The 25425-nt window shown below is 35.3% G+C and overlaps 3 protein-coding genes across 3 annotated transcripts; 1 reads left to right on the top strand and 2 right to left on the bottom strand.

The window, feature by feature from the left end:
* The first annotated feature begins 1852 nt into the window (after positions 1-1852).
* On the top strand, positions 1853-7104 carry LOC132030069 (replication protein A 70 kDa DNA-binding subunit A-like). Its single transcript, XM_059419540.1, has 2 exons — positions 1853-2151; positions 4457-7104. The coding sequence occupies exons 1-2, from the start codon at positions 1865-1867 to the stop codon at positions 6774-6776; spliced, it is 2607 nt and encodes an 868-aa protein (XP_059275523.1). The 5' UTR covers positions 1853-1864; the 3' UTR covers positions 6777-7104.
* A 589-nt stretch (positions 7105-7693) lies between these two features.
* Positions 7694-12585, bottom strand: LOC132030072 (uncharacterized). The gene is made up of 6 exons (XM_059419542.1): positions 12500-12585; positions 12105-12191; positions 11921-12016; positions 9980-10083; positions 9768-9904; positions 7694-8008 (listed from the first exon to the last, which is right to left on the bottom strand). The coding sequence occupies exons 2-6, from the start codon at positions 12162-12164 to the stop codon at positions 7926-7928; spliced, it is 480 nt and encodes a 159-aa protein (XP_059275525.1). The 5' UTR covers positions 12165-12191; positions 12500-12585; the 3' UTR covers positions 7694-7925.
* A 1130-nt stretch (positions 12586-13715) lies between these two features.
* Positions 13716-17536, bottom strand: LOC132030073 (uncharacterized). Its single transcript, XM_059419543.1, has 4 exons — positions 17316-17536; positions 16037-16191; positions 15571-15864; positions 13716-14609 (listed from the first exon to the last, which is right to left on the bottom strand). Exons 2-4 carry the CDS (start codon positions 16178-16180, stop codon positions 13962-13964), a joined length of 1086 nt encoding a protein of 361 aa, XP_059275526.1. The 5' UTR covers positions 16181-16191; positions 17316-17536; the 3' UTR covers positions 13716-13961.
* Positions 17537-25425: the final 7889 nt, after the last annotated feature.

The following is a 25425-nucleotide window of genomic DNA, read 5'->3' on the forward strand; positions in this document are numbered from 1 at the left end:
GCTCTTTGGACAACTGCACCAAACCAAGAAGACAGCTAGCTTTGACGAGAGCTCTCACCTCTTTTCACTTTTAGTTTTATCTTTTAAGAAGTAAATTCATGGTCATTATTTTCCGCACTTGGAGGCCGTTTAGTACACGGTATTAGCTGAGATATCCCAACACTAACTGTAGGATTAATTTTGTATCATATTTAGTAGAAGGTATAAATTTATCCTGGGATAAATTTATATTTTGTGCCAAACAAAGTATAAAGTGATTCCCAAACTTAAAGATGGGATATCCCATCTTATCCCACTAATCCTGGGATTATTTTATCCCATCTTCTAGATGGAATAAATTAGTCCCAAGAGATGGGATAAATTAGTCCCAGAATTATAATCCTGGGATAATTTCGTCTACGTACCAAACGAGTAGGAGATTAACTAAATCGCAACGGCTTATTATGCTAGCAGTGGCAGATTCAGGATTTTAATTTAGAGAATCAGAAAATAAAAATAAAAATGTAAACATTTTAGCCCTCTAAAATGTATCAATCTAGATAAACTTAAAAAATAATGTTGTTGCTGATAATCCAACCCTACATGTTGGGGATGTTTTGAACATCTTGGACCATTGAGCTAGCCTTTTGCACATTATTCAGGATATTCAAAATTAATATATCTACAGAAATAAACGAAAATCTACCCTATATATATCGTATACTTTTTGGTCAAGGGTGTTCGGATCTCCCTTAAATCTGCCCCTGTGCTAGAATGCCTATATTTGTTGTTCAATTGCTTTGTTTTTAACTTGATAGTCTAAGAGCCTATTTGGATTGGCTTATTTTAGATAGGAGTGTCAATGGTACGGTTCGGGCGGTTATTTTATAAAATTTATATGCTATCGATTTTTCGATTATGTTATTTTGTATAACCAAAATTAGACTTTTCGAAACCGTCTCATTATTTTGATTTCCTTTCGATATCGGTACAGTTAGGTTAATTTTTGTCATTTGTGAAGAAAAACATTACACAATACCATGCATACTTCTACAGGACTTTGGCAAAAATTCTCTAGACATTTTATTATTTAAAAGGTGATGAATCAAGGAACCATGAAACTTGATAAGAATATTAGAGATCCATCCCACTATTTTTCAATAGTGTACAATAATATTAAATAAAGACAAAAAATTTAGATCCACATGGTGAGAAGTAATCAATTAAGATAGATGCAAGAACTGAGTCTGCTAAAATTAGGTGTCCAATAGAAGAAATTCAAATCATATGAGAGAAAAGATATTTAATACGTTGTAACTTACTACTCAAGATCATTGAAATGCCTTGTAATAACTTAGTGATTACTATTTGAGGTACTAGAACTAATTTAGTTTTAATAGGAATAGCATAATCGGTTCAAACGGTTCGGTTCGATCGGTTAAATCTGATTTTACAAAACTATTGACACCCCTTATTTTAAGTGCTTTTAAGCCAAAATAATTTTTAAACACTTTTATAATCAAAAGTCATAAATCCATCCAAACTGGCGCTAAATCGGTAACATAAAAAACCGAAGTTACTTCCTTTGCAATTTACTCCATTATTTAGAACCTTCCATCAAAATCCAAAAGCTTCCCCCTTCTCTTTTTTTTTTAAAATTCCAAAAGCTTCTCTTAGAAGCCTGAAACACCGAACTAAAGCCCAATTCCGTCATTTCACATATCACAAAAAAGTAAAAACCTCTTCCTTTATTTTCATTTTGGCGCCCATACACTTCACTTGTATCCCGCTTCCTTCATTAGGGTTTCAAAAACCTCTCTCCCTTCACTTTCCCCCACTATCTCTTTCAGTTTCTCGCAAAAAACCGTCAATTTGGGCGTTAAAGATGCCGCCGGTAAACTTAACGGAAGGAGCGATACCGATGCTATCTAACGGTGAATGGCAAGAAGATGAGTTTCGACCGGTGTTACAGATCACAGATGTTCGGTTAGTTAACACTCAGAATCAGAGCAATACTAATGAACGTTACAGGATTTTGATATCGGATGGACAGTATATACAGCAAGGGATGTTAGCTACGCAAAAGAATCAACTAATTAGGTCTAAACAGATTCAGAAAGGAAGTATTATTCAGATGAAAGATTTCGTTCGTAATGTCATCCAAAATCGAGTGTAATTACTCTCTACTTTTCTTTCTATTTATATGGTTTAGTAAGTGCCGTGAATGTTGACTCAATTAATAGTTGTTATCTCAGACAGTCTCTTTGTTTGGTAAAGGAAATTGGAAACAAGAAGAAAAGGTGTCTTTTTGAGAGACTTCCTTCGGATAAAAAAAAAGTGTCCACTTAGCTTTTTTATTTTATTTTCTTGGGTCAAAAAAGTGTCCATTTATTAAATGAAGAAACAATTAACCTGGTCTTTGCAGATTGCCCCTATTAAGTGATATGTGATCAAATTCCAATGTTTATTTAATTAGGGGTAGTTTAGTTAATTTACATATTTTTTTTTTCTTGGAGTGAGTAGTTTCTTGAGGGGTGTGCAGATGGTTAAGTGGACTCTTTTTTTGATCCGGGGGAGTAATATAACAACTATTAGTTGAGGGATCATATGAGAAAGTTTGTTAAAATTAATGATATAAGTTCTTGAAATTTTGGATTGCATGCATGTGTGCACCTTAAGTGAGTTTAATGACTCCTAATTCCCCTTGGATTTTCTCAATTTTGTCACTTTATATGGTTTAGAAAGTGCGGTGAATGTTTTCAATCTTATGGTAAAAGCAGTTATATAAAATCTTGAAATTTTGGATTGCATGTGTACACCTTAAGTGACTTTAACAGATTCAAAAAGGAAGTGTTATTTAGATGAAAGAGTTCCTTTGTAATGACATCCAAAATTGAGTGTGACTGACTCCTTATTTTCCTTCTATTTCTCTCAAATTTTTGTCACTCAATTAATAGTTAATTATCTCATATAGTCACTTTCTTTGTTAAAGGAAATTAGGATCAAGAAAGAAAAGGTAACTTCATGAGATAAGATAATAACTATTACTGTAGTTGAGTCGCCGTCTGAGAAAACTCGTTAAAGTAATGATATAAATTCTTGAAATTTTGGATTGCATGTGTGCACCGTTTAATTACTCCTAATTTTCCTTCAGTTTTCTCAATTTTGTCAATTTATATGGTTTAGAAAGTGCCGTGGATGTTTTTAATCTTTAAGTGGTTAAAGTAATGATATATAAATTCTTGAAATTTTGGATTGCATGTGTGTACCTTAAGCTCCTGCCTTAGATTTTGAAACTTGAAAGTTTGAGTTTTTGAAGTTGTGGCTGGACATGCATTTTACTTGGAATTTTTTCGAAGTTTTGTAAGTGGAGGTGCAATTTCTTTTGAAAGAATTTTTTTTAAAATCTGATCGAATTTCCAAAATCTATGGCCAAACGCTAGCTGTAGTATATATGGTTTAGAAAGTGCAATGAATGTTTTTAATAATGATATAAATTCTTGAAATTTCAGATTACAAGTGGGCACCTCAAGTGAGTTTATTCATTGAGATGCTTTGCCAACACAAAACTGTTTATGTTTGGGTTCTTGAGAAAATCAATTGCTTAATACTCTTTATTTTTTAATTGGCTGTTTTAGTACGAATTTCTTTATTTTTTCTGAGGGTCAAAGCAATGAGAGCGAAAATGTTATGTCTGAGCAATTGTTTTGTGTCTGAATTTGTGAAACTCGGGAGAGTCTTGGATTTTTTTGCTTTACGATTGATGGTTATTAGTAGCTGTTATTGCATCCTTATGTATCGATAAATTGCCTAAAATTTTCTTTTAGATGATCAATTAACACAGATGATATCATGGATGTTATAGGCATTATTTCATTCATCTAATCTGGTGCTTTATAAACATAATAATCCAAGAATAGGCTCAACTTGGGTTTAAACATCTGTATATATGAAAACTTTTTCCTATTATAACAGGGTTCCTTAAATGACGATGGTTTGCTCCTGCAGTCGGTATTTTGCATCTTTTTCTAGGTCTGTAGATTGGCCCAATTAGCAAAGTTTTGCTACTGCAGTCGGGATTGCAACTGTGTAGGTAACTTAGATAGGCATTTACATGAATAACAATTCAGTGCTCATGCAAATTCTGGATATCATTTTGGTTTCATAATTTGCTAAGAGCCTAAGACTCTCTGATTGGTGGAATCACATCTTATATGTATATTCTTAGACCCTAATTGTTAATTTTCTTCCTCTAAGGTGAGTGTGTGGCACCTTTGTATGATGAGCTTCCCGAGACACTTCGAAAAGATAATTACTAGCAAACAGCCAACCATACTAGTAATATCCAGTTACACTTTCCTATGAAGGAACTGCATATATAGATTTTGTGTATTTCACTTTTCGTAAATGCTTGTGAATCATACTTGCAGTTTTAAGTTTCTGTTTATTGATATGTACTGTCTAATTCTTCAAACAGGATCATTATTATCATTGAATTGGATGTTTTAGTTGAGGTGTGTGATCAAATTGGAGAACCAAAGCATTATCTCAAAACTGATGGTAGTACTCCTCCAGTGCCACGGCCAGCTGCCCAAGTGCAGCCTTCCGCCAATCAATTTGTTGGTGTAAGTGGAAATTCCCAATCATTTGCTGCTGTTTCAGCTACTTCAGTCTCAACTCCAAGACCAAATATGACTGGAGGGGTGCAATCTCCAGAGACAAACCGTAGCAGTGTTTACAGTACTCCCTCTGTTGGGAATTTGGACTCTGGACGATATGGTTCAAGTGCACCTCTTTACCCCAGAGCAGAATCTGGTCCTGCGATTTCACGGGCTCCAGTGAATTATGTGCGGCCGCCACAGCCTTCTTATCAGCAGCCTCCTCAGTCTTCTTATCAGCAGCCACCACCGATGTACTCAAACAGAGGACCTATAGCCAAGAATGATGCACCTCCGAGGATTGTTCCAATCGCTGCTCTCAATCCATATCAGGGTCGGTGGACTATAAAGGCCAGGGTAACCGCAAAGGCTGAACTCAGACACTACAACAATCAAAGGGGTGATGGAAAAGTATTCTCTTTTGATCTTCTTGATTCTGATGGAGGAGAAATAAGGGTGACCTGTTTTAACTCTGTAGCTGACCAATTTTACCACCAGATCGAGCCAGGTAGAGTTTATCTAATTTCAAAAGGAAGCTTGAGACCAGCGCAGAAAGCTTTCAATCACCTTCCAAATGATCATGAAATTATGCTTGAGACCACATCTGTAGTTCAACCTTGTTTTGAGGATGACAGGACTATACCTCAGCACCAATTTCATTTTCGGCCAATCAGTGATATTGAAGCCATGGAGAACAACAATGTGATAGATGTGATTGGTGTGGTGTCTTCAATAAGTCCATCTACTTCAATAATGAGGAAAAATGGTACAGAAACTCAGAAAAGAGCCCTCCAGCTGAAGGACATGTCTGGCAGAAGTGTTGAATTAACTTTGTGGGGAAATTTCTGCAATGCGGAAGGTCAAACACTTCAGAATATGTGTGATTCTGGGGCTTTCCCTGTTTTAGCAGTCAAAGCTGGTAGAGTAAATGATTTTAATGGCAAATCTTTAGGTACTATATCTACAAGCAAGTTGTTTATAGAACCAGATTTTCCTGAAGCTCTAAAAACGAAGGAATGGTTTGAAAGGGAGGGAAAGAACATGCCGTCAATGTCACTGTCACGAGAAGTCAGCAGCATTGGTCGGACAGATGTGCGGAAAACTATATCTCAAATCAAAGATGAACGGTTGGGCACTTCTGAGAAACCAGATTGGATCACTATAAGTGCCACTGTTACATTTATAAAGGTTGACAATTTTTGCTATACTGCATGTCCCCTCATGATAGGAGATCGACAGTGCAACAAAAAAGTGACAAATAATGGGGATGGGAAATGGCGGTGTGACAGGTGTGATCAGACTGTTGATGAATGTGAATATAGGTACATCCTCCAGTTCCAGATTCAGGACCATACTGGCTTAACATGGGTTACTGCATTTCAAGAATGCGGTGACCAGATCATGGGTATATCTGCAAAAGAATTGTATTTCATAAAATATGAGGAGCAGGATGATGATAGGTTTGCAGAAACCATGCGTAATGTTTTATTCAACAAGTTTATATTTAAATTGAAAGTGAAAGAAGAGATGTTCAGTGATGAACAGCGAGTTAAGTCAACAGTGGTCAAAGCTGAGAAGCTGAACTTCCAATCAGAGACCAAGTTTCTGTTGGACTTGATAGACAAGATCAATGGGCAGGAATCGAGCACTCTACCTCCCATGACAGATAATGCAACTCCAAGTTCAGGGTTTAATAATGCTGGATTTGGGAGCAAACTCAAAGAACCGATGAACCCCGTTACAAGCTATGGTGGCAGCAATAGCAGTATCAGCAGAGAGAGTGGACTGCAGGGAAATCGGCAAGGTCCGTATGGAAATCAGCCTACTGGCTCGCAGTTTGGTCCGACTGGTTCTTCTACAGGCATGTATATGAGCTGTAATAGTTGTGGTGGAACGGGCCATAGTGCCTCAAACTGTCCAAGCGTCATGAGTGGTCAGAGCCAGGCATATGGAGGTGGTTTTGGCAATAGGGCAACTTCAGGGATGAGCAGTGGGGGTGCTTCCGGTGAGTGCTATAAATGCCATCAGTTTGGACATTGGGCAAGAGATTGCCCAGGTGTAAGCAATGCATCTGCTGTCAATAACATGACGCCTGGAAGATACGGGAATACTCCAAGGCAACACGTTGGCGGATTTTAATGAACCTTTTGAGTGTATAAAGTTGTCCTGTACCGGTAGATGCCTTCTCTTAGGTACCATCATGGATCATATTTTGCTTTAGAGAATGAGGCTTGCCTATCGCCATCTGACTGTACAGTGGCCACTTGGGGCTGAAATATTGGGCCGACTGTCCCTGGATGGAGGGGTCTATAAGTCTTGTCCTTGTTTTGAGTGACATTTCGTTGCTCTTTCCCTGTAAATTATTTTCCTGTTTTAAGCGATCTCTTTCTTTGTGGTTCGACCTTTTAAGATAATAACTGTGTTACATTGTAGACTGTTATGGTAATGTTATCCCATCTTTTTCATCCGTGACATGTCATCTGTATACACGTCTTGAACATCTTATAATTGGGTGAGCTTGATGTTCGATAGCACTCAAATGTGATTCTAAACGCGGAAAGACCAAGATCAACAACGTTTTAGTTTTGACGAGTAGTCGGAATTCTCTTTATTCAAAAGGCTTTCTGCCCGAACAAAATATTTCAATGGGCAAGTAGGTAATATACTTGCTCCGCCTGTAGGGGAAAATCTGAAAGAGCAAAAAAGTAAGTAATTTGGCTTTCTACCATGCATCCGCCTGTTGGGATAAATCTGCAATGGTTTACTGAGTTTTCATGTGTTTCTCTATTTAATCTTCTGAGAGTTCCTCCAGGAAATTTCCAAGATTTAACCAAAGATAGGAAGAACAAAGGGCACGTTTCATTTAAAATGTTCAAGCTTTTTATCAGGATATTAACGAAGAGTATCGAACTGCGAAAAATTTCAAGCATGCCTTTATTCAAGCTGTTGATATTAATCTGTTAAAAGTCATTCACAAATATTTGTACGTATCAGGTTTGTTAACATTGTATCCATGGTTTCCAATTAAAAAGAATCCCCGGATGACTCGTTCAACAAAAAGGAAAAAGAAAGAACTTGTATTTCCTTGTGCATACTCGAGTTTATTTTCAGACTTCAGTACCCGTAACATCAACACTAACTTTCAAAGAACGTAGCAAATTCTGTAGGTCTAAAGCCAAACAGTGTACACTGAGTTTCTTACATGAAATAAATGACCATAAAGTAATGCGTGAGGAACTAGCTTCTGCACCACCTCCATATGTAGATTTCTAAAGAAAAATAATCTCCTTAGAGATCTGGCATGCCTTTTCCTGTTTTTGGATCATATGTCCTCTCCATAACAACATCCATTGGAGTATCCTTAGGACCAGCTGCACAACCAAACAAAAACATCCAACAAGAAAGAAATGATCAGACCTGGCCAAACACACATAAATTGAGTGGGCAGAGCACTCAAACATCTTAAATTGGTATTTGAACCGACTGGGAGGTTGAAAGTGTGGCAAATCTTTTGAAGGATATTGAAGGATTTACAGGTATTTCTACCGAGTCTGACAGGCTGGGATGGAAACAAAACAGGGATGGGAGTGTTCTCAGCTAATAGAGTTTATAGAAGGGATATTATGGGACTGGCAAGGGACAACCCACACTTATGGAGGAAAATCTGGAAAAGCATAGCACCACTCAAAGTAAAATGTTTCGCTTGGTTGGTGGCTACGAGATATTGCCTAACACATGAGGTGCTCCAGAAAAAGGGGCTACCTGTAGTTTCAATATGCTGCCTATGCAATGAAACGGGGGAAACGAACAATCATCTGTTTCTTCACTGCAGATTCACAGCTCAGATTTGGACAATCTTTTTTAGCCTCACAAAGGTTACTTGGACCATGCCAGAGCACACCTCAGATCTACTGAGTTGTTGGGTGAGAAGAGGGGGAAGTAAGAATCAGAAGAAGTGGTGGAGGATTATCCCTGCCTGTGTTTGGTGGTCTGTTTGGAAGGAGAGGAATGAAAGATGTTTTGAAGGTAGGTCCAATTCTATTCATAAAGTAAAGGGGAATTGTATTGTATCTTTTTATTTTTGGTGCTAAGAACAATGTATAGAAGAAGTAGATCAACTTGTAGAATTCCTAGGATCTTTGTAAGTAGCTTCCTCTTGCTCTTCCCCCCTTTTTTTTTCTTTTTCTTTTTGGAGGTCGCCAGCATACCCTTAATGCTGAGGAATACAACAATACCATTTTCTCAACCCCAAAAAAAAAAAAAAAAAAAAAAAAAAAAAAAAAAAAAAAAGAAGGGTTGAACCAACTCTAAAAACATTTTCCCTGAAGTTTTGAAGTTTAATAGAAGGAACGTGGTAAGCAATGCCAAACAAGCACCATTTGGCAGATCAACAACTACCATCAAACTAATACATAAGTGGCATGCCTCAGGAACTATCCAGCATCACTTAGCACGCATATTTTTCAAAGTTGTGCTCCCCCCCCCCCCCCCCCAAAAGTTTTGAAGTTTAATAGAAGGAAGGTGGTAAATGCCAAACAAGCACCATTTGGCAGATCAACAACTACCATCAAACTAATACATAAGTGGCATACCTCAGGAACTATCCAGCATCACACACGCATATTTTTCAAAGTTGTCCCCCCCCCAAAAAAAAAAAAAAAAGAAAAAAAAAAAAAAGAAGAAGGAAAAGATGATAAGACAGTCCTTTTTTTTTTTTTTTTTTGAAATGTCCTCTAAACAATACTCCCACACATGAAACCAAGGGAAGGAATAGAAGAAAAACCATATTCTTGACCTCTCCAGATTGACTCTTCATCTAAGTTTTGACTTATAATATAATTTAGATTAGGTTTTTTCAAACCACACCATGATCTGTCATGCATTTTTCAACAATTTGTCTTAAATGAAACCTCGTATACATTTAGGTTGCATCATGCAGTTGTCTACAATTGATCTTAATCTATCTAAATTTTTAACCTTTCATTTCTTCTTTTTAAGCAGAATTTTTTTTTAAACCCTACCCAAAAGAAAAAAAAGGAAGAACCATTCGGCATTTACTATATTTGAACACAACAAAATACTCATTTAGAAACATATACTCCGGTAAATGTGAAAGTATTTGACAATTACCAACTGTAGGCCTTGGTGTGCTCCTTATTTTTAAGATCTCCGGCCGGGGAATGATAGAACCTGATGCACCTATTCCTCTTGAGACTCTTACTTTGGAGCCATCCTCCAGGTATCTAATTCCGACCTTTGTTGGTTTCCTGTGTAAGTAGACATGAGCTACCATGTTCTAAGAGCAAAAAACAAAAGGTAGAGAGAAATAAATACATCCTTACCCTGTGACTGGATCTACAACCTGAACGTTGGAAACATGCAGTGGGGCTTCAACTGTAAATATTCCACCTTCATGGCCTTGCCCTTGTTTAATATGTTTCTTGACCTGCAAAAATAATACAGTGAGTCTGTTTTACATACTAATTGTTTTTTGATAAATAAGGTAATTTTATTTATGAATAATACCAAGTGGGTATTGAAAGATGTAAGAAAGTGATTTGTCCTCTGATAAAGCTTTACAAACTAGAAAGTCTAACTAAGGCCAAAATGTTTGTCATGTTAGATAAAGAATCTCTCTTAAACCAAGAGGCTAAATATGTTAGTTACATCAGAAAAATAGCTTGAAGCGTTTCTTTGTCAATTAACATCTCTCTTCCTTAATCCAGCTATCATTAAGTGTAATGTAAACTAGCTACTTTTCTAAAACACCACCAACTGATTCCTTCTTGCTGTTTCGCTATTAATCCAATCCACAGAAAGGCTGTCTCGAGGTTCTTAGTTCTTACTACCGAAGCAGACTCCTATAGCTAGCTATATCTCAACAAAATTACCTTGAGCAACTCCGTTTCTTGTTCTAATACATTGAGGTGGATTCCTCCAACATAAATCGACAAAGGTGTAAAATACTCGGTCTATCCCATAATCTTTTAAATACGGTCACAACGAGGATTTACTACATTGAAATTTAAGATCTAGGATTTCATATATCATCGGGTAATTAGAACCTAAGCATTCTTCAATCTACACCCATTCTCCAACACTACCACTAAACCTTAAGTCAAAGAACACACAACAAAGGCTGGTACTATCACCACTTGAACCCAGAGAGAACATGAAAACATGGCATAACAGAGTAGCGTCATGAAGGTCGCATCACGTCTGATTGGATCATATAGGACTGCTAACATCTCAATATCCTGTGTTCTCCCTCAAGTGTGAGCTATTCAATTTAAAGCTTTTCTTGCCAGGAGTTGCCACATCTACAAACGTAACAATACTATATGCTGTTAACTGATTAACCAGCACCTTATGATATATAACACTAGAACATTTTTCTTTACCCTTTTTTTTTTTGTTTTTTGTTTTTTTAACAGGTAGCATTTTTCTTTACCCTTTACTTTTGTTATATTCGCGAACCGTCTACTGTTTAGTGCTTGTTCAAGGTTTTTATATGTAGACCTATTATTAGTATTGTGCAAAACATTCAGACAACTCATCTTCATTAGATTTTATAGCATCAAAGACATTTTCTTTTTGAAGATATTTTTTGCAGCCAAACTACGGAAAATAGGAAAACGTTTTCTGTCATACCAAACACACCCTTAGTCATATGTGAACAAATGAGCTTTTCCCACACAAGTTTAGCTTCTTACTTTTTTCTCTATAGTTGTTATGATTGTTTAGGATTTTCTGGAAGTTGTTGCTCTTATGAATATTCATTTTTTTTTCTTTTTTTCTGGTGAAGTAATTGATCCTATTCAAGGCATCCACAAGATGTAAATGTTACATGACACTGTAGATACAGAGATAAGCTAGAATAGATGATATACAACACTTAAGTCTCACCAACCAATAACAAGTTGTTGAGAAGGCTAAACATGCCTTTTACTTTTTTTTTTTTTTTGATCGGTAAGCATGCCTTCTATTATTGAGACAGCCATTTTACACTTGTAAGACTTACGAGGAGTAGCTTTTATTATTAAAATCATTCCACAAGACTATCAGTGAAGCTTTAGGTGACCAAAACATCAAACTATCAAAATTCCCTTTTCAAGCCAAAATAATCAGTTTTCAGGCTTCTGCAGGACTAAACTAATATAAGGTACTTTTTGTAAGTTTCATGTAAGCAGACAAACTGGCTCATAAAAAGATGTTTAAACAGAGGGTAAATTATGACAAGATATGCTTAGAGATATAAAATAAGTGCCCAAAGAAATGCTAACCAGGTTTTTTCCCTCAACAATTACACGGTTTTGAGAACGTACGACACGCTTAACGACACCAGTCTCGCCTCTATCTTTTCCTCTAATAATCATGACCTGATTGTTGGAAAAACAAAAAGGGAAGCATGATACAAACGTATTAAGAAAGTGAATCAACCATGGAAACAGTATTGAATTAACTTACATTATCTCCTCTGAGAATTCTCCACTGATGAATGAGTTTCTGATAACTTTTCCACCCCATTTTGAGCTTAATCAAAGTAAAAACTCCCTTAACATCAAATAAGACAAAAAAAAAAAAAACTAAAATTAATCAAGAATCATGAAAAGTTAAATCTTTTGCAAACCCATCTAAGAAACAATGTAACAAATCCAGATAATAAAGGGATTTTTTTTCCTGAGAACAAAACCACAAAATGTTGTCTTTTAAACAGTTTAATCAAATGGTATATAACCCTAACTTCTGTAATCTTGATACCCCATTAAAAAAAATTGAGAAAAAAAGTGATTAACTTCACAATAATATTTTTTTTAAAAAAAGAAGAAGAATAATCCCTATAATATTAAAGAGAAGTGTACCTGAAGCTCAAGGTACCAAAGCTCTGCACTTCACACACAGGGTTTTAGCCTGAGAAGGTGGTGAGGTTTAATGGATTCTTTTTTATGGGCCAAAAAATGGATATTTTACTGCTCTGTCTTCATTATTTTGGGCCGCCTTAACTTGGCCAGCGGCCCAATTACTGGTCTTTAATTTATGTCCCTCATAACTATTTTTTTTTCCCGCTGGATATGAGTTTATATTTTTGTATCATATATTTGACTAACGAATGTAATTATTTTTAGTCCATCAGCCAAATGTATAATTGCGCATATTTGTATGTGGGTCATTACATTTTGAAAGAGGGATAATCTATGGTCAGATTTTCTTTTAGAATATTATTGAGAGGTGAATAATCAACCTTTATTAACACTAACCTCAATAATATGTTAACTTTATTGGTAATCTATGGTCAGAATTCAGATAGTCCTTTGGATTTTACTTGGAAGGGAGCAATCAACATTTATTAACATAGAATCTTTTTTTTAGATTCTAATAACCATGTTTGAGGAAGTTATATTAATTTCATGTACAATAGTCAATTTAAAACTCTCCACCCCCAGCTCTATATAACATCTTCCTAATCAAAGGTGATATATAGGCGCTCAAAAACTTTAGCTCTGATACATCTAGTAAATTTATTTGCTTAGCGCTTCACGTTTTATTAGAAGACTTAATTTTAGGTTTGGCTATTTCGTGCTGTGTTAATTATTTTTGTTGCTTAAGTAATGTTGTAGTTAAATATAAAAATAAAATAACGTGCTCAGGCAATGTTGATGCATCAAGGGATTATTCAAAAGATTTGTTGATATTATATTTTTTCCAGTTACAATGAGGTTCAAGGAAAAACAAAGCTATCTAAATTGGAGGAGTCAAGAGTGGAGGAGCAACTTCCATTATAACTTTTGTAGTACGTCAAAAAGTCTTCTGGCAAATTGCTCTCTATTTCTCCATTCACCCTAAACATTTTTTCCTCCTTCAAGAGTTTCTGAACCTGATGAACTTATGTTGTAAACTTATTACTAATCAAAAAATTTACGGCAAACATACATAAGCGCTGCCAAACATTATCTACATTCAACTCAAAAAAAAAAAAAAAAAGTGTTAAGGAGGAGTTAGGAAGATTGTTCAACTCAACAAAGAACCCAATGTATAGTTTGAATAGTTTAGGAAGAACGATAAGGTCGGATGGAGGGCGGTGGGAATATGATGGGTTCATCTAATAGAGGTTCCATCCAATAGTACATTATATTTGAGGATTCTGCAACACTCAGACCAAATAGGTCATCGAAATATATATCCTTTACATAGAGCTTAATACAAACACTAAACATGTAATAATGCATATTACTGTTAAATCTCTTGGACTCTGTGGCAAGGTCACACACCACTTATTTGCAGCATTATAGATCTCTACTGCTTAATTACCAGTTCTAGAAAAGTTTAGAAACAGAGACTGGCAGATGGAGAGATAGTATTGGCAGGTTCGTTCGAGGGTTGGTCTTTAAGCATCCCCTGTGTGCCACAATGAACCCCGGGCGAACCATTGACCTGGATTGAGTTGAGACCTGCAATTACGCCATCTGAGCCAGTCTGTGCTACCAATTTAAGACTACTCTCGGCTTTTGCTTTCATTCGAAGTCGCTCTGCTCTTGAACCGATGACCTGTCCCAAGATAGAAGCAGCAATGGTTAATGCCATAGCTGTTTTGGGCATCACGACCGACTTCCTCAGCATAGCTATGAAGGGAACAGCAGCATGGACTGCAGTAAACCAAGATAGTGAGAACTTCTCAGTGTGCTCTCTCCATATGCCTAATGGAATATTAGCTGCCATGCCTAAAGCTCCAATAACAAGCATCTTTGAAGATAGTGGTTGTGGTCGCACGGTCTTCACAAACGCAGTCCTGGCAAGGGCAGCCCTGGCAGCAACAATTGCAGGTGGGCATTTGAGCTTCATTCCAGGAGGCAGCTGAAAAGCTGATGCCACAAGTGGGAGAACACCGCTAACAGCTCTATAAGATTTGGCGATGGGACAGTTCCCTGACTCCAACCACTCATTTCCCGTTGCCTCGTGTTTAGAGGATTTGTCCTGAAGATACAAAACAAAGGATTAACAAAGAAGGCAAACTTTATAAGATGCCATTTTTGCAGAAAAAAGCAACACTTCATCGAGAAGACTTATAGTCAATTTCTTTACAAATATCATATAACATTTAATTTCACTTTGTTAAGGCACATTCTCAAAATCTTGCAGAAACAAGAAAAACCTATCAAAATAAGTTGTGAAGTGATATTCAAGAACAGTTTACCAAATTAGACCAATTACGATGACCATTTATGATAATGTCACTGTCCAACTTTATAGTTGACAATGGACATTAATTCAATGAAGCCCACCTGTTGCTCAGAAAAAAATCCAGAAGCGCCATATACCGAAACAATTTTAGTCGTCCAACATTGTGAGACCTTACCTACAGTGTCTTAAAGTCATCATCTTATCTTACACAAATTCAATTCAAAACTAGCAATAGGCTAGAACATTTACGCGCAGATATAAGCAAAAAGATATACCACCAAAAGTAATCAACAGTGTGAGTAATTCTATAATGCAAAAAATTCAAATAATTGAAGAAAAAATAAAGTTAACTTATCAAATTCCTAGGAGAATATTTAGGTTTCATGCCATTTCCTTCTGATATCTGATAGACAGAACCTCAGAAAAAAATGACAATAGCATTTGACATGACAATTATGTTTACAAAAGAGTAAATTTTGAGAATTTTCAGCTCTATCTCAATTAGTAACAGTTTTATCACCTAGCTATTTATTTCACTTCCTTTCATCTTTTGAACATCAAATTTTGGACTCCACAAGATAGAGAATAAGTTCCAGAAATCCCATTTCCTGGTCAATTAACCCAATTTACTTTGCAACCATTTCAGTCTTCAAGTAGCTAGTCAAATAACAAGAATTTAGAACAGGATCACAATGTTAATCACATTATAACATTCTCCAATACCACATATTCTTGTTAATCGCAGCAAACATACCTGAGATGAAGGTTTTTTCTTTTTGGATGACTCTGGCTTCTTCTTCTGTGAATTCCATTTCCGAGAGAAAGAATCAAAACTAAAAGGACCTCCTGGTCCGAATGATGACAAACTTATGGTGGCAGCCTTTGCAGCTAAAGGATGAAATTGAGGAGAAGACTCTACTTCCATGTTGTCATTGGAACGTTGAGATCTCCCAGAAAGTGGCACAACCCCATCTTTTCCATGGAAGACTTTAAATGCCATATCGAAATTGGGGCCATCTTCAAAAATTGGACCTTTACCTCCCTTTACCTGAAGGTAACAGAGATTAAAGTGTGAAACAATGAAAGATTAGAAGCAATAATAGAATAAGAATAAAAGAAAAAAATAACTAGCATGCTTATGTTTAAACAGTAGAACGGCACATGGATAACCGTATCACTTGAACCACCAAGTATAATAAGATTAAGAAACTACAACTTACAGGGTTGGGAAAGTTCAGAGCAGAAAAGAAAGACAAGCTTGTTGGCTTATTGATGTTGCTCAAGAACGGGCATCTTAGAATGTCCTGGCCATTGAAGGAACAACCAGATGTGTCCTCATTCTGTGTTCTGAAGAAGAACTCCATTTCTTTTGATCCTAAACAAATATATCAGCAAAGAAGACTGTTAAAACAGGTATGAAATGTTGATTACACATTTTAGCATTTATGTCCATGTTTATATGGATACAATTCATGCAAAACTAAAGATAAATAATGACTACGCCTTAGTCTCAAACAAGTTGGGGCTATACGAATCCTCATTGACCATGTTTCTTCAATTAAATTCATCTCAAGCCAACATTATACAAAGTGAAAATAAAAACGAAAAGTAGCACTAGAAGTTTCTATATTTTCTACTAGCATAAATATCCCAAATAGAGCTCAAAGACTCCTGGAACGCATATGACCTCAACTAAACATACTAACATGACCATAACATATTCCCAACTAACTGGACAATCTACATTCTAAATCACGCCTAAAACTACAAAATACATGTCTCGTCCATGTTTTACCATGTTACTCGGAAAACACTTAAGCAAACACATGGTTCCAGCAGTTTTTGATAGTACCTAGTATTGTTACTATTTCAGCAATTGACTCTTTCAAAATATCCCCTTTATCAAATTATAGTAAAGCTTCATTTTTCTCGGTGATCTTCTTCCTCACAGTTAAATCAAAACCCCAATTTACTTTCACTTTTATTAACTATAGTTTAGCTAATTTTTGTCTGCCTAATGTTATATCATCAACTCCAGCTAGGTCAAAAATTAACCATCAATATCCCCAAATTTAAAAAAAAAAAAAAAAAACTCAGCTAAACATCCCCTTTATTAAATTATGGTAAATCTCCATTTATCTTATGAACTCCTTAACTAGGTATATAAAGACATCTATTTCTCTCTATATAATCTTCTTCCTCACAGTTAAATTGACAATTTTCATAAAGCAATTGGGTGTAAATCATAACACAATCAATTACTTTCAGTTCTATTACCTATTGTTTTAGCTAATTTGTTTCCCCTATTGTTATATCATCAACTACAGTTAACATCAAAAAGTCAAAATCCATCAATTTTCCAAATCAAAAAAAAAAAACTAATCACAGCTAAACACATACAAAAGAAATCAGCACCCCTAAAATTTATACAAATTAAAAACAAACTGAAATATATATACATATAACAATTAAATGACGAGAAATAGAATAGCGAGTTACCGGAAAAGTGTAGAAAATTCGAATTCCGACAGGTTTAAGGTTGCCGGAGGAGTTGCAAAAAGGGCCACAAGCAATGGAAAGCGTGTGGTTAACACAGATCGGAGCAAAAAAAGGAAGGGAAAATAATCGTGGTGGTGATATTTTGTGGCTATTTTTTCAATTTAAGAAAGTCAATGTTGTTGTTATTATTATTATGACTGGCTATAACCGGTCAGCCGTATTAGTTGAACCGAAATGGTGGTGCTACACGCCGTAAGAAACGTGGGAGTTGGAGATCTAATTTGTCGTAATATACAATTTTATAATAATACAACAACTACTCCTCCACCAACCGATTGTTATTCTTTTATAGGAAATGGGAGTTTACCTAATTTGATTTTAATTAGGAAACGTTGATTAGTATAGTTAATTTCTTTACCTGATTTGATTTAAATTAGGAAACCTTGATTGGTATAGTAGATTTGTTTATCTAATTTGATTTAAATTAGGAAACGTTGATTAGTATAGTAAATTTACAAACAATTTATATGTCGAAATTCTCAATTCAAAAATTGGATCTACAAGAGGGAATTTTATGATCCGGAAAGTTTATCAAGTAAAAAAGTTACTTTTAATAGTCAGATTAAAAAAAAAAGTAACTTAGGCATACAATAAGTCATCTCACTTTTAATGGTAAATAACACGTTGCTTGATTGAATTTTGGTGCTTTATTTTGTGACGGGATCCTAATGGACCTGACTTGTGAGGCGCACAAGCAATAAAATCAACGAAGGTCATGTCATGATAAGTATTCATTTATCCTTTACGAAAGATCTTGAGTTTAGCCTTTAAAATGATATTGACTTCAGTAAATGCTGTTTTTATGCCCAAATGAAACTTCTAGTCTTAATTAATCAAACCCCAACATAAAATATTGGATGGTAAACAAAAGAATTGAAAAGGGAAAGAACAAGATCACCAAATGGAACAATCTTGACGAATAGTCTGTTTGGTCAAGCTTTTAAAATTAACTTATTTTAAAAATTTAAAAAGTTTTTTTAGCGAAAATCAGTTTGTGTTTGGCCAATTAATTTAAAATGCACTTTTGAGCAGCAATTAGTGTTTGACCAAACTTTTAAAAAGTGCTTCTAAATGTATTTTTCTCAAAAGTACTTTTCAAAAAAATATTTTTGGGTAAAAGCTATTTTTTTAGGTTCTGAAAAAACTGCTTCTGCTACTTCCCAGAAGCACTTATTTTCTTCTAAAAGCTTGGTCAAACATCTCACTTTTTTTAAAAATAATCATTTATTAAAAAATATGTACTTTTGGAGAAAAAACTAAGCTTCGCCAAACAGGCTATAATTCTTCGTTTGGTAGGATGGATAGATGGGATTATTAATCCAATGAGATTGAAATTAATCTTATGTTTGATTGGTGGGATAACTTCTTTGATATCCCGTCCAATCTCATCTACATGGGATAAGAGGTGGGATAAGTTATCCCACATAAAGGGTGAATTAGTTATCCCATCTTATTCCACCCAATTTCATTTATATGGTATAACTTATCCCTCCTACCAAATGACCCCTTAGTGTGCAGTTTTCCGAGGCACATGGGCCTCGAGGACAACCTAATAACCTAACTATCGGTACATGCTATCTAGTTGGCGGATATTTCTCCTCTTTAATTTTTTCCTTCTTTTAAATACTTTGCCACAATTAAAATTGTTCAATGCTCATGTTTATAAACTTCGCTTTTCTTAGCGGAAAAATTTCGTTAAATATATTTAGTAACATTTTTGGCTCCTAATTATTGGTGTTTTGATTTTATTCCTTGTGATATTTGACTACACATATTTAACTTTCAATTAATTAAAACTTGCTCTTTTAATCTTTTTTGCTTGTGAATATTCACAAATTTACCATAACTATCAATTACTCCCCGACATAATTACTCATGTGTTATATTAAGCTTGTATTGTTACTTAATATTTAGCAGTTATGTAGTTGTAAAAATAGTTCCATACAAGATATTTTCTACCTAAAGGGATCAAAATACACATTTTAATTAATTACTCTCCGACATAATTACTCATATGTTATGCCAAGTTTGTATTGTTACTTAATATTTAGCAGTTATGTAGGTGTAAAAATAGTTCAATACAACATATTTTCTACCTAAAGGGACCAAAATACACATTTAATTAATTGAACGTTAAATATATTCATTAAATTTCACAAGAATAAAAATAAAAAATTACTAATAATTGAGGAACCAAAAATATTATTCCTTAAACAATAAATTAAAAAGAATTACAAGATAAATAAGATTAGAATAACACATCTTGGTCGAAGGAGTTGCTCTGTGCAGCGCCGTGGTTGGTGCTTACACTGCAAATGTGTTGTCAGTTGTCACGAGTTCCATTCTTCAAGTGTGCTTCATCTAGTTCTTTTTTTTTTTTTCTCCATTTTACAACTAAGAAGAGTACTGAACATGCAAAGACAGCTCAGCAGAAATCCAAGAGAAAGAGAAAAAAGAAAAGAAAAAGGCAAATGAAAATTTTGGCCCTAAAAAACTTTATTATTAAGAATAAAACACATCATTTACACCATAAATTCATTTGTTCATAAATTTACACCATCATTTAATTCTTGAATATATAAAATATTTATGACTTTGTTGTATCAATGGTACTGTTGGTGAGGAGGCCACAAGTCCACTACTACGAGATAAGTAAAGGTAGAATAGTCTGGGAGACCCTTGTACTTAATATTTTTTGACATTTCGGTGTTTGTACTTATATGTTTATCAACTGAACTTCTCTACCCATTAAAACTGAGTATTTTAAACCCCTCTCATCCTATGTGGCATTTGACTCAGCTGTGCGTGTGATACACTCACTTTAGGCGAGTGAGGCATTGTAAAAAGGCAATAACAGCTAATTTTTGCCTTTTAAAAGTCACCTTCTTCTCCAAATATTAAACCACCATTGTTGAACCAATTTTGAGCTCTAAATTTTTTTTATTTTTATTTTTAAAAACTATCTCTTTCTTTTCTTCCTCCACCCTTTTATTAAACCCCCGTTTATTTTTCTCTTCTCCTTCAATCAACTTTTTAGGATGAATGAAAAAAAAATCAGTCCAACTGTTACTAATTGTCAAAAACGAAAGAAAAACAAGAACTGTTCGCTTTTCCTTGTGTGATTTCATAAAATCAAATATATGTTGCTTGATTAATGCTACTGGTTTATTTGCTTCTCAAAATCATAATAGATTAAAAAAAAAAAATGTTCGTTCACCTTCATTTAAAAAAAAAAAAAACCAGCCCTCACCCTTGTTCATCTTCTTCTTACAATTTTGATGGTGGCAAAATCCTAACCCATCTCTGCATAAGCTTCTTTCAACAATAAATCTATCAATACGGCACAACAACAAAACTCAATACCCAATCGATAACATTAATTGAAAATCCGAAAACCTAAATCTAAAACCTTCCAAAACACATCAATTTCTAATTTCTTCCACAAAATCAATCACAATCTTACACCAATAATTACGAAAGGGACAACCCAAAATTCCCGATTTTATTCCCAATTTTTATTCTTCCTCCTCCTCCTCCTTCTTCTTCTCCATCCATTATAACCTCCCCATTCATTACCCGACCCGATCCTAAACCCGCATCCACCTCTAAATTCTCTTAAAATTGCATTCAATGGCTCTGACAAAATGTTGAGCTTTGACGCAATGGAGTAGGCTGATTGTAACATGATTTTGGTGGTGGGGGGTGGAAGAGGGAGATGGGAGGGTGGAGAGGGAAGAGAAAGGTTTGGGTTTTTTTTTTTTTTCCCTTAAACAAAAGGAATAATTTTTATTTTTTTTCACAAAGCTAATTTTTATAAAAATAAATAATGATATGGCATTAATTTATATAGGTGGATCTGATGTGTCCTTTGTGTCCCAGCGAGTGCGTTACACACAACGTCAGAGGGGTTTAAAATGCTCAGTTTTGATGGGTAAAGGGGTTCAGTTGGCAAACATGTAAGTACAAACACCGGGATGTCAAAAAGTGTTAAGCATAAGGCTTTTCTAGACTATTCTGCCATAAGTAAATAAAGAGTTTAAATAATATAGGAGTACATTATCAGTGTATATAATATTTATACCAAGTCATTTTCTAGTCAATAACAAATCTAATTTTTCAGATTTCAAATCTCGCATTTTAAGAAAACTTACATATAAATATCATTTAAATTTCGAACTTGAAGACGAAAACTCGCCTTAAAGCAACTAAACTTAACTCGTATTTATTTACCCCCCTTAACAACTTTCATCCCAATTATTTACCACCCCGAGACCTCGACGTGGCAAAAAAAAAAAAAAAAAAGTAAAAAAAAAAAATTAAGAGAGTGAAAAGGTGGGCCCGTTGATATATATAGATATATATATTATTATATAATTAAAAATAAAATAAAAATAATATATAATTAAAAAATAATTAATTATTTTTTCTCTCTCACCCCACCCCACCCCACCCCACGCCCCCCCCCCCTCTTCTTCACTCCCACAACCCCGCCCCCACCACCATCTTCTTCACCCTTCATTTTTTATTTTTTCTCTTTCTTCTCTTCTTTCTCCTCATCCTACCATAACCACCCATAACAACAACACCCACATCTTTAACCCACACTCACACCCACCACCACCACCATCACCCCACCAAATTTCATCCCATTCCTTCTCAAAATCATCCATAATCATTATTTCATAATTTTATTTTTGAAAGAAAACAAAAAATCAAAATCAAGAAACCAAAAAATAAAAGAAAAGAATGATGAGAATATATAGAGAGAAAGAGGAATCGGGTGGTGGGGGCGGGCCGTGGTGGGGTGGGGGTTGTGAAGATGATGAAATGGTGGGGGAGGGGCAAGTGGGCGTGGTGGGGAGGGGCGGGGGCGTGGCCGGTGGGGGGAGGGGCCGTGGCGTGGTGGGGGGGGCGGGGGCGGGCTGGTCGGGGGGGGGGTTGTGAAGATGGTGGGGGGAGGGGCCGTGGGGGCGGGGTGGTTGCGGGGTGAGGGGTTGTGAAGAAGAAGATGGTGGTGGTTATGGAAGAATGATTATGGAAGAAATGGAAAACAAAAATCAAAATCAAGAAACCAAAAAAATGATAATAATAATAATAATAATAATAATAATAATAATAATAATAATAATAATAATAATAATAATAATAGCTAACAATAACAACCAAAATAATCAATTTGGACGAATTTGAAAAAAAAAATGGGATGAAATTTGGTGGGGTGATGGTGGGTGTTGTTAGCATGGGTGTTATTCTTGGGTGTTTATGGTAGGATGAGGGAGAAAGAAGAAGGAAAGAAAAAAAAAATGAAGGGTTGGTAATTTTTTAGTATTGATTATTTTTTCGGGCGGCGGCGGCGCGCGCGGCGGGCGGGGCCGGGCGGTGGTGGAGGTGTGGCGGCGGCGGGGGGCGGGGGGTGGTGTTGAGAGAAAGAAGAAGAAAGAGAGAAGGAGGAAAGAAGAAGAAAGAGAGAAAAATAATAAAAGAAAAACAAAAATGAAGGGTTAGTCATTTTTGACATAAGAACGACGTGGCAACGACGTGGCAAGAATGATGTGGCAATGACGTGGCGCGAGTGTAATGCACCTCCCATCGTGAGAGTGGTATTATTTTAGTGGTGGTAAATAATTGGGATGAAAGTTGTTAAGGGGGGTAAATAAATACTAGTTAAGTTTAGTTGCTAAACTGAGTTTTCGTGCCAAATTCAAGGGTTAAATGATGTCTTTTCTCTTTGAATAATTTGATGGTGTAAAAATTATTAAACTAATAGTATATAAAACTTAAACTCGAAACTTGTTTTATTTCAACTAGAAAATTGTGGATTTAATAAGGTGCATCTTTCACCGAGAACACTTCACTTTCTCAACAACAAAAACCAAATTTTGTCACAACAAAATGATAAAGATGCAAGTCATCATATTAGTGATAAGGGTTGGCTACTAGATGATTATCTCCAACATAATGTAACCTAGCCGCAACATGTATATGAGAGTCCTGCACATATTCTAAGTGATCTATCAGTGATTGTACATAATCATCTAAAGTAGAAGATTAAGCCAGGAATTGTAGGACTTAAGGGGCTATGGTTGTGTATATAACACTGTTCATGTACAAAGAAAGGAATAACAAAACATAATCCACAACTTCTTATCTCTGTTTCATTCTTAAAGGTATCAGAGCCTAGGTATCAACTAACTAGAAAATACATACTGAAGCATTTTCCTCGTGAAAAACCAGTTATGGCTGCATTATCGAGCTCTAGTTTAAGTCTTTCATCCTCCTCGCTCCATCACCTAATTACCATATGTCCAATTAAACTACAATCATCAAATTATCTTATTTGGACGACACAAATCATTCAACTCATGCAAACCTTGAAAGTTGCATCCATCATCGAGGACGAAACACCATATGAGACTATCGAAAACGCAAAACAAGAACCAATCCCTAACCCTAAGTTCTTAGACTAGGAAGATTGTGATGTTCTAGTTAAAGTTGGCTATCCGGTACAATGACAGAAGAGTCGATGTTTCTCATTATAGGGTGCTCAACTGCAAAAAACAAATATGGTCGTGGCTTGAGGATACCTACCTACAAGCCAGTAAAGACAAGAAATTTCAGTTCAAGAAACAACTTCAAACTATAAATCTTGGAACAAAATCCATAGACGAATACTTCAAGGAGTTTAAAGGGATTTGTGATAGTCTAATGGCTATAGACAAATCATTGGATGAAGATAGCAAAGTAATTAACTTTTCTAGAGGCCTTGGAAGCAAATACAAGACACTTTGCACTGTGATGTTAGGGAAGCCACCATACTATACCTTCAATTAATTTGTGACTGCCCTAAGAGGATTCAAAATGAGGTAAGATGCAAACAACGGTCAGCAGCCTCATATTGAGTCCATAATGTTCTTTGTGGCATAAAAATCACAAGGTAGAGGTTGAGAAAATTACTATTAAGGTAGGGGAAACCTACGAGGAAGAGGGAATAGAGGATTCAACAACAATCAGCGGTAGTTCAGTGCTCCTCAAGATGGAGGTGAAGCTAATCAGACAAGAAACAATTAAAAAACAAATGCTTGTCAGATTTGTGGAAGAAATGACCATACTGCGCTCTCTTGTTTTTATATGCGGGATTATTCCTATCAAGCGCAACAAGAAGTCAACAAGCACTTGCAGCAATGAGTTGAATGATCACTCTGATAATAATTTGTATATGGACTCAGGAGCTACCAATCATATGGTACAAACTATGTGTATTCTTAAAAATCCCATTAGAGGACCTGACTCTGTAATGGTAGGAAACGGTGATAAACTCAAAATTACACACACAGGAAAAGAAACTTTACCTAATTTGATAGAAATTAGGAAATGTTGATTAGTATAGTTAACTTTTTTACCTGATTTGATTTAAATTAGGAAACATTGATTAGTAAAGTAAATTTGCTCAACTGATTTGATTTAAATTAGGAAAAGTTGATTAGTAAAGTAAATTTGTTTATCTAATTTGATTTAAATTAGGAAAGTTGATTAGTATAGTAAATTTCCAAAGAATTTATAGATACTCTCAATAGTTCAAAAATCGATTTTTTTTAATAGCCAGATTAAAATAATAATAATTTAGACATAAAATAAATTAACTCACTTTTAATGGGTATATTCTAGAGAGGGATAAATAACACATTACTTAATTGAATTTTGGTGTTATATTTTGTATGGGGGGTGCTTAGTATTATGAACCTCACTTATGAAGTGAGGAATCAATAAAATCAATAAAGATCATAATAAAATGATAAGTATTTATTTATTTTTAATAGTAAGTCTCGAGTTTAGCCTTTAAAATGATATAATTATCTTTAATAAAAAATGTTTTACTCTCAAACTAGAACTTCTCGAGTCTTAATTAATCGAATCCTAAAATTAGTAGTATCAAATATTGATGGTAAACCAAAATAATGAAAAGAGAAAGAACAAAGTCACCAAATAGAGCAATCTTGACTATTCTTAGCGTTTGCATTTCCAATGCACTTTTCGAAGGCATGTGTGAGGA

This window comes from Lycium ferocissimum, chromosome 9 (genome assembly GCF_029784015.1).
Source record: "Lycium ferocissimum isolate CSIRO_LF1 chromosome 9, AGI_CSIRO_Lferr_CH_V1, whole genome shotgun sequence".
Lineage (NCBI taxonomy): Eukaryota > Viridiplantae > Streptophyta > Magnoliopsida > Solanales > Solanaceae > Lycium > Lycium ferocissimum.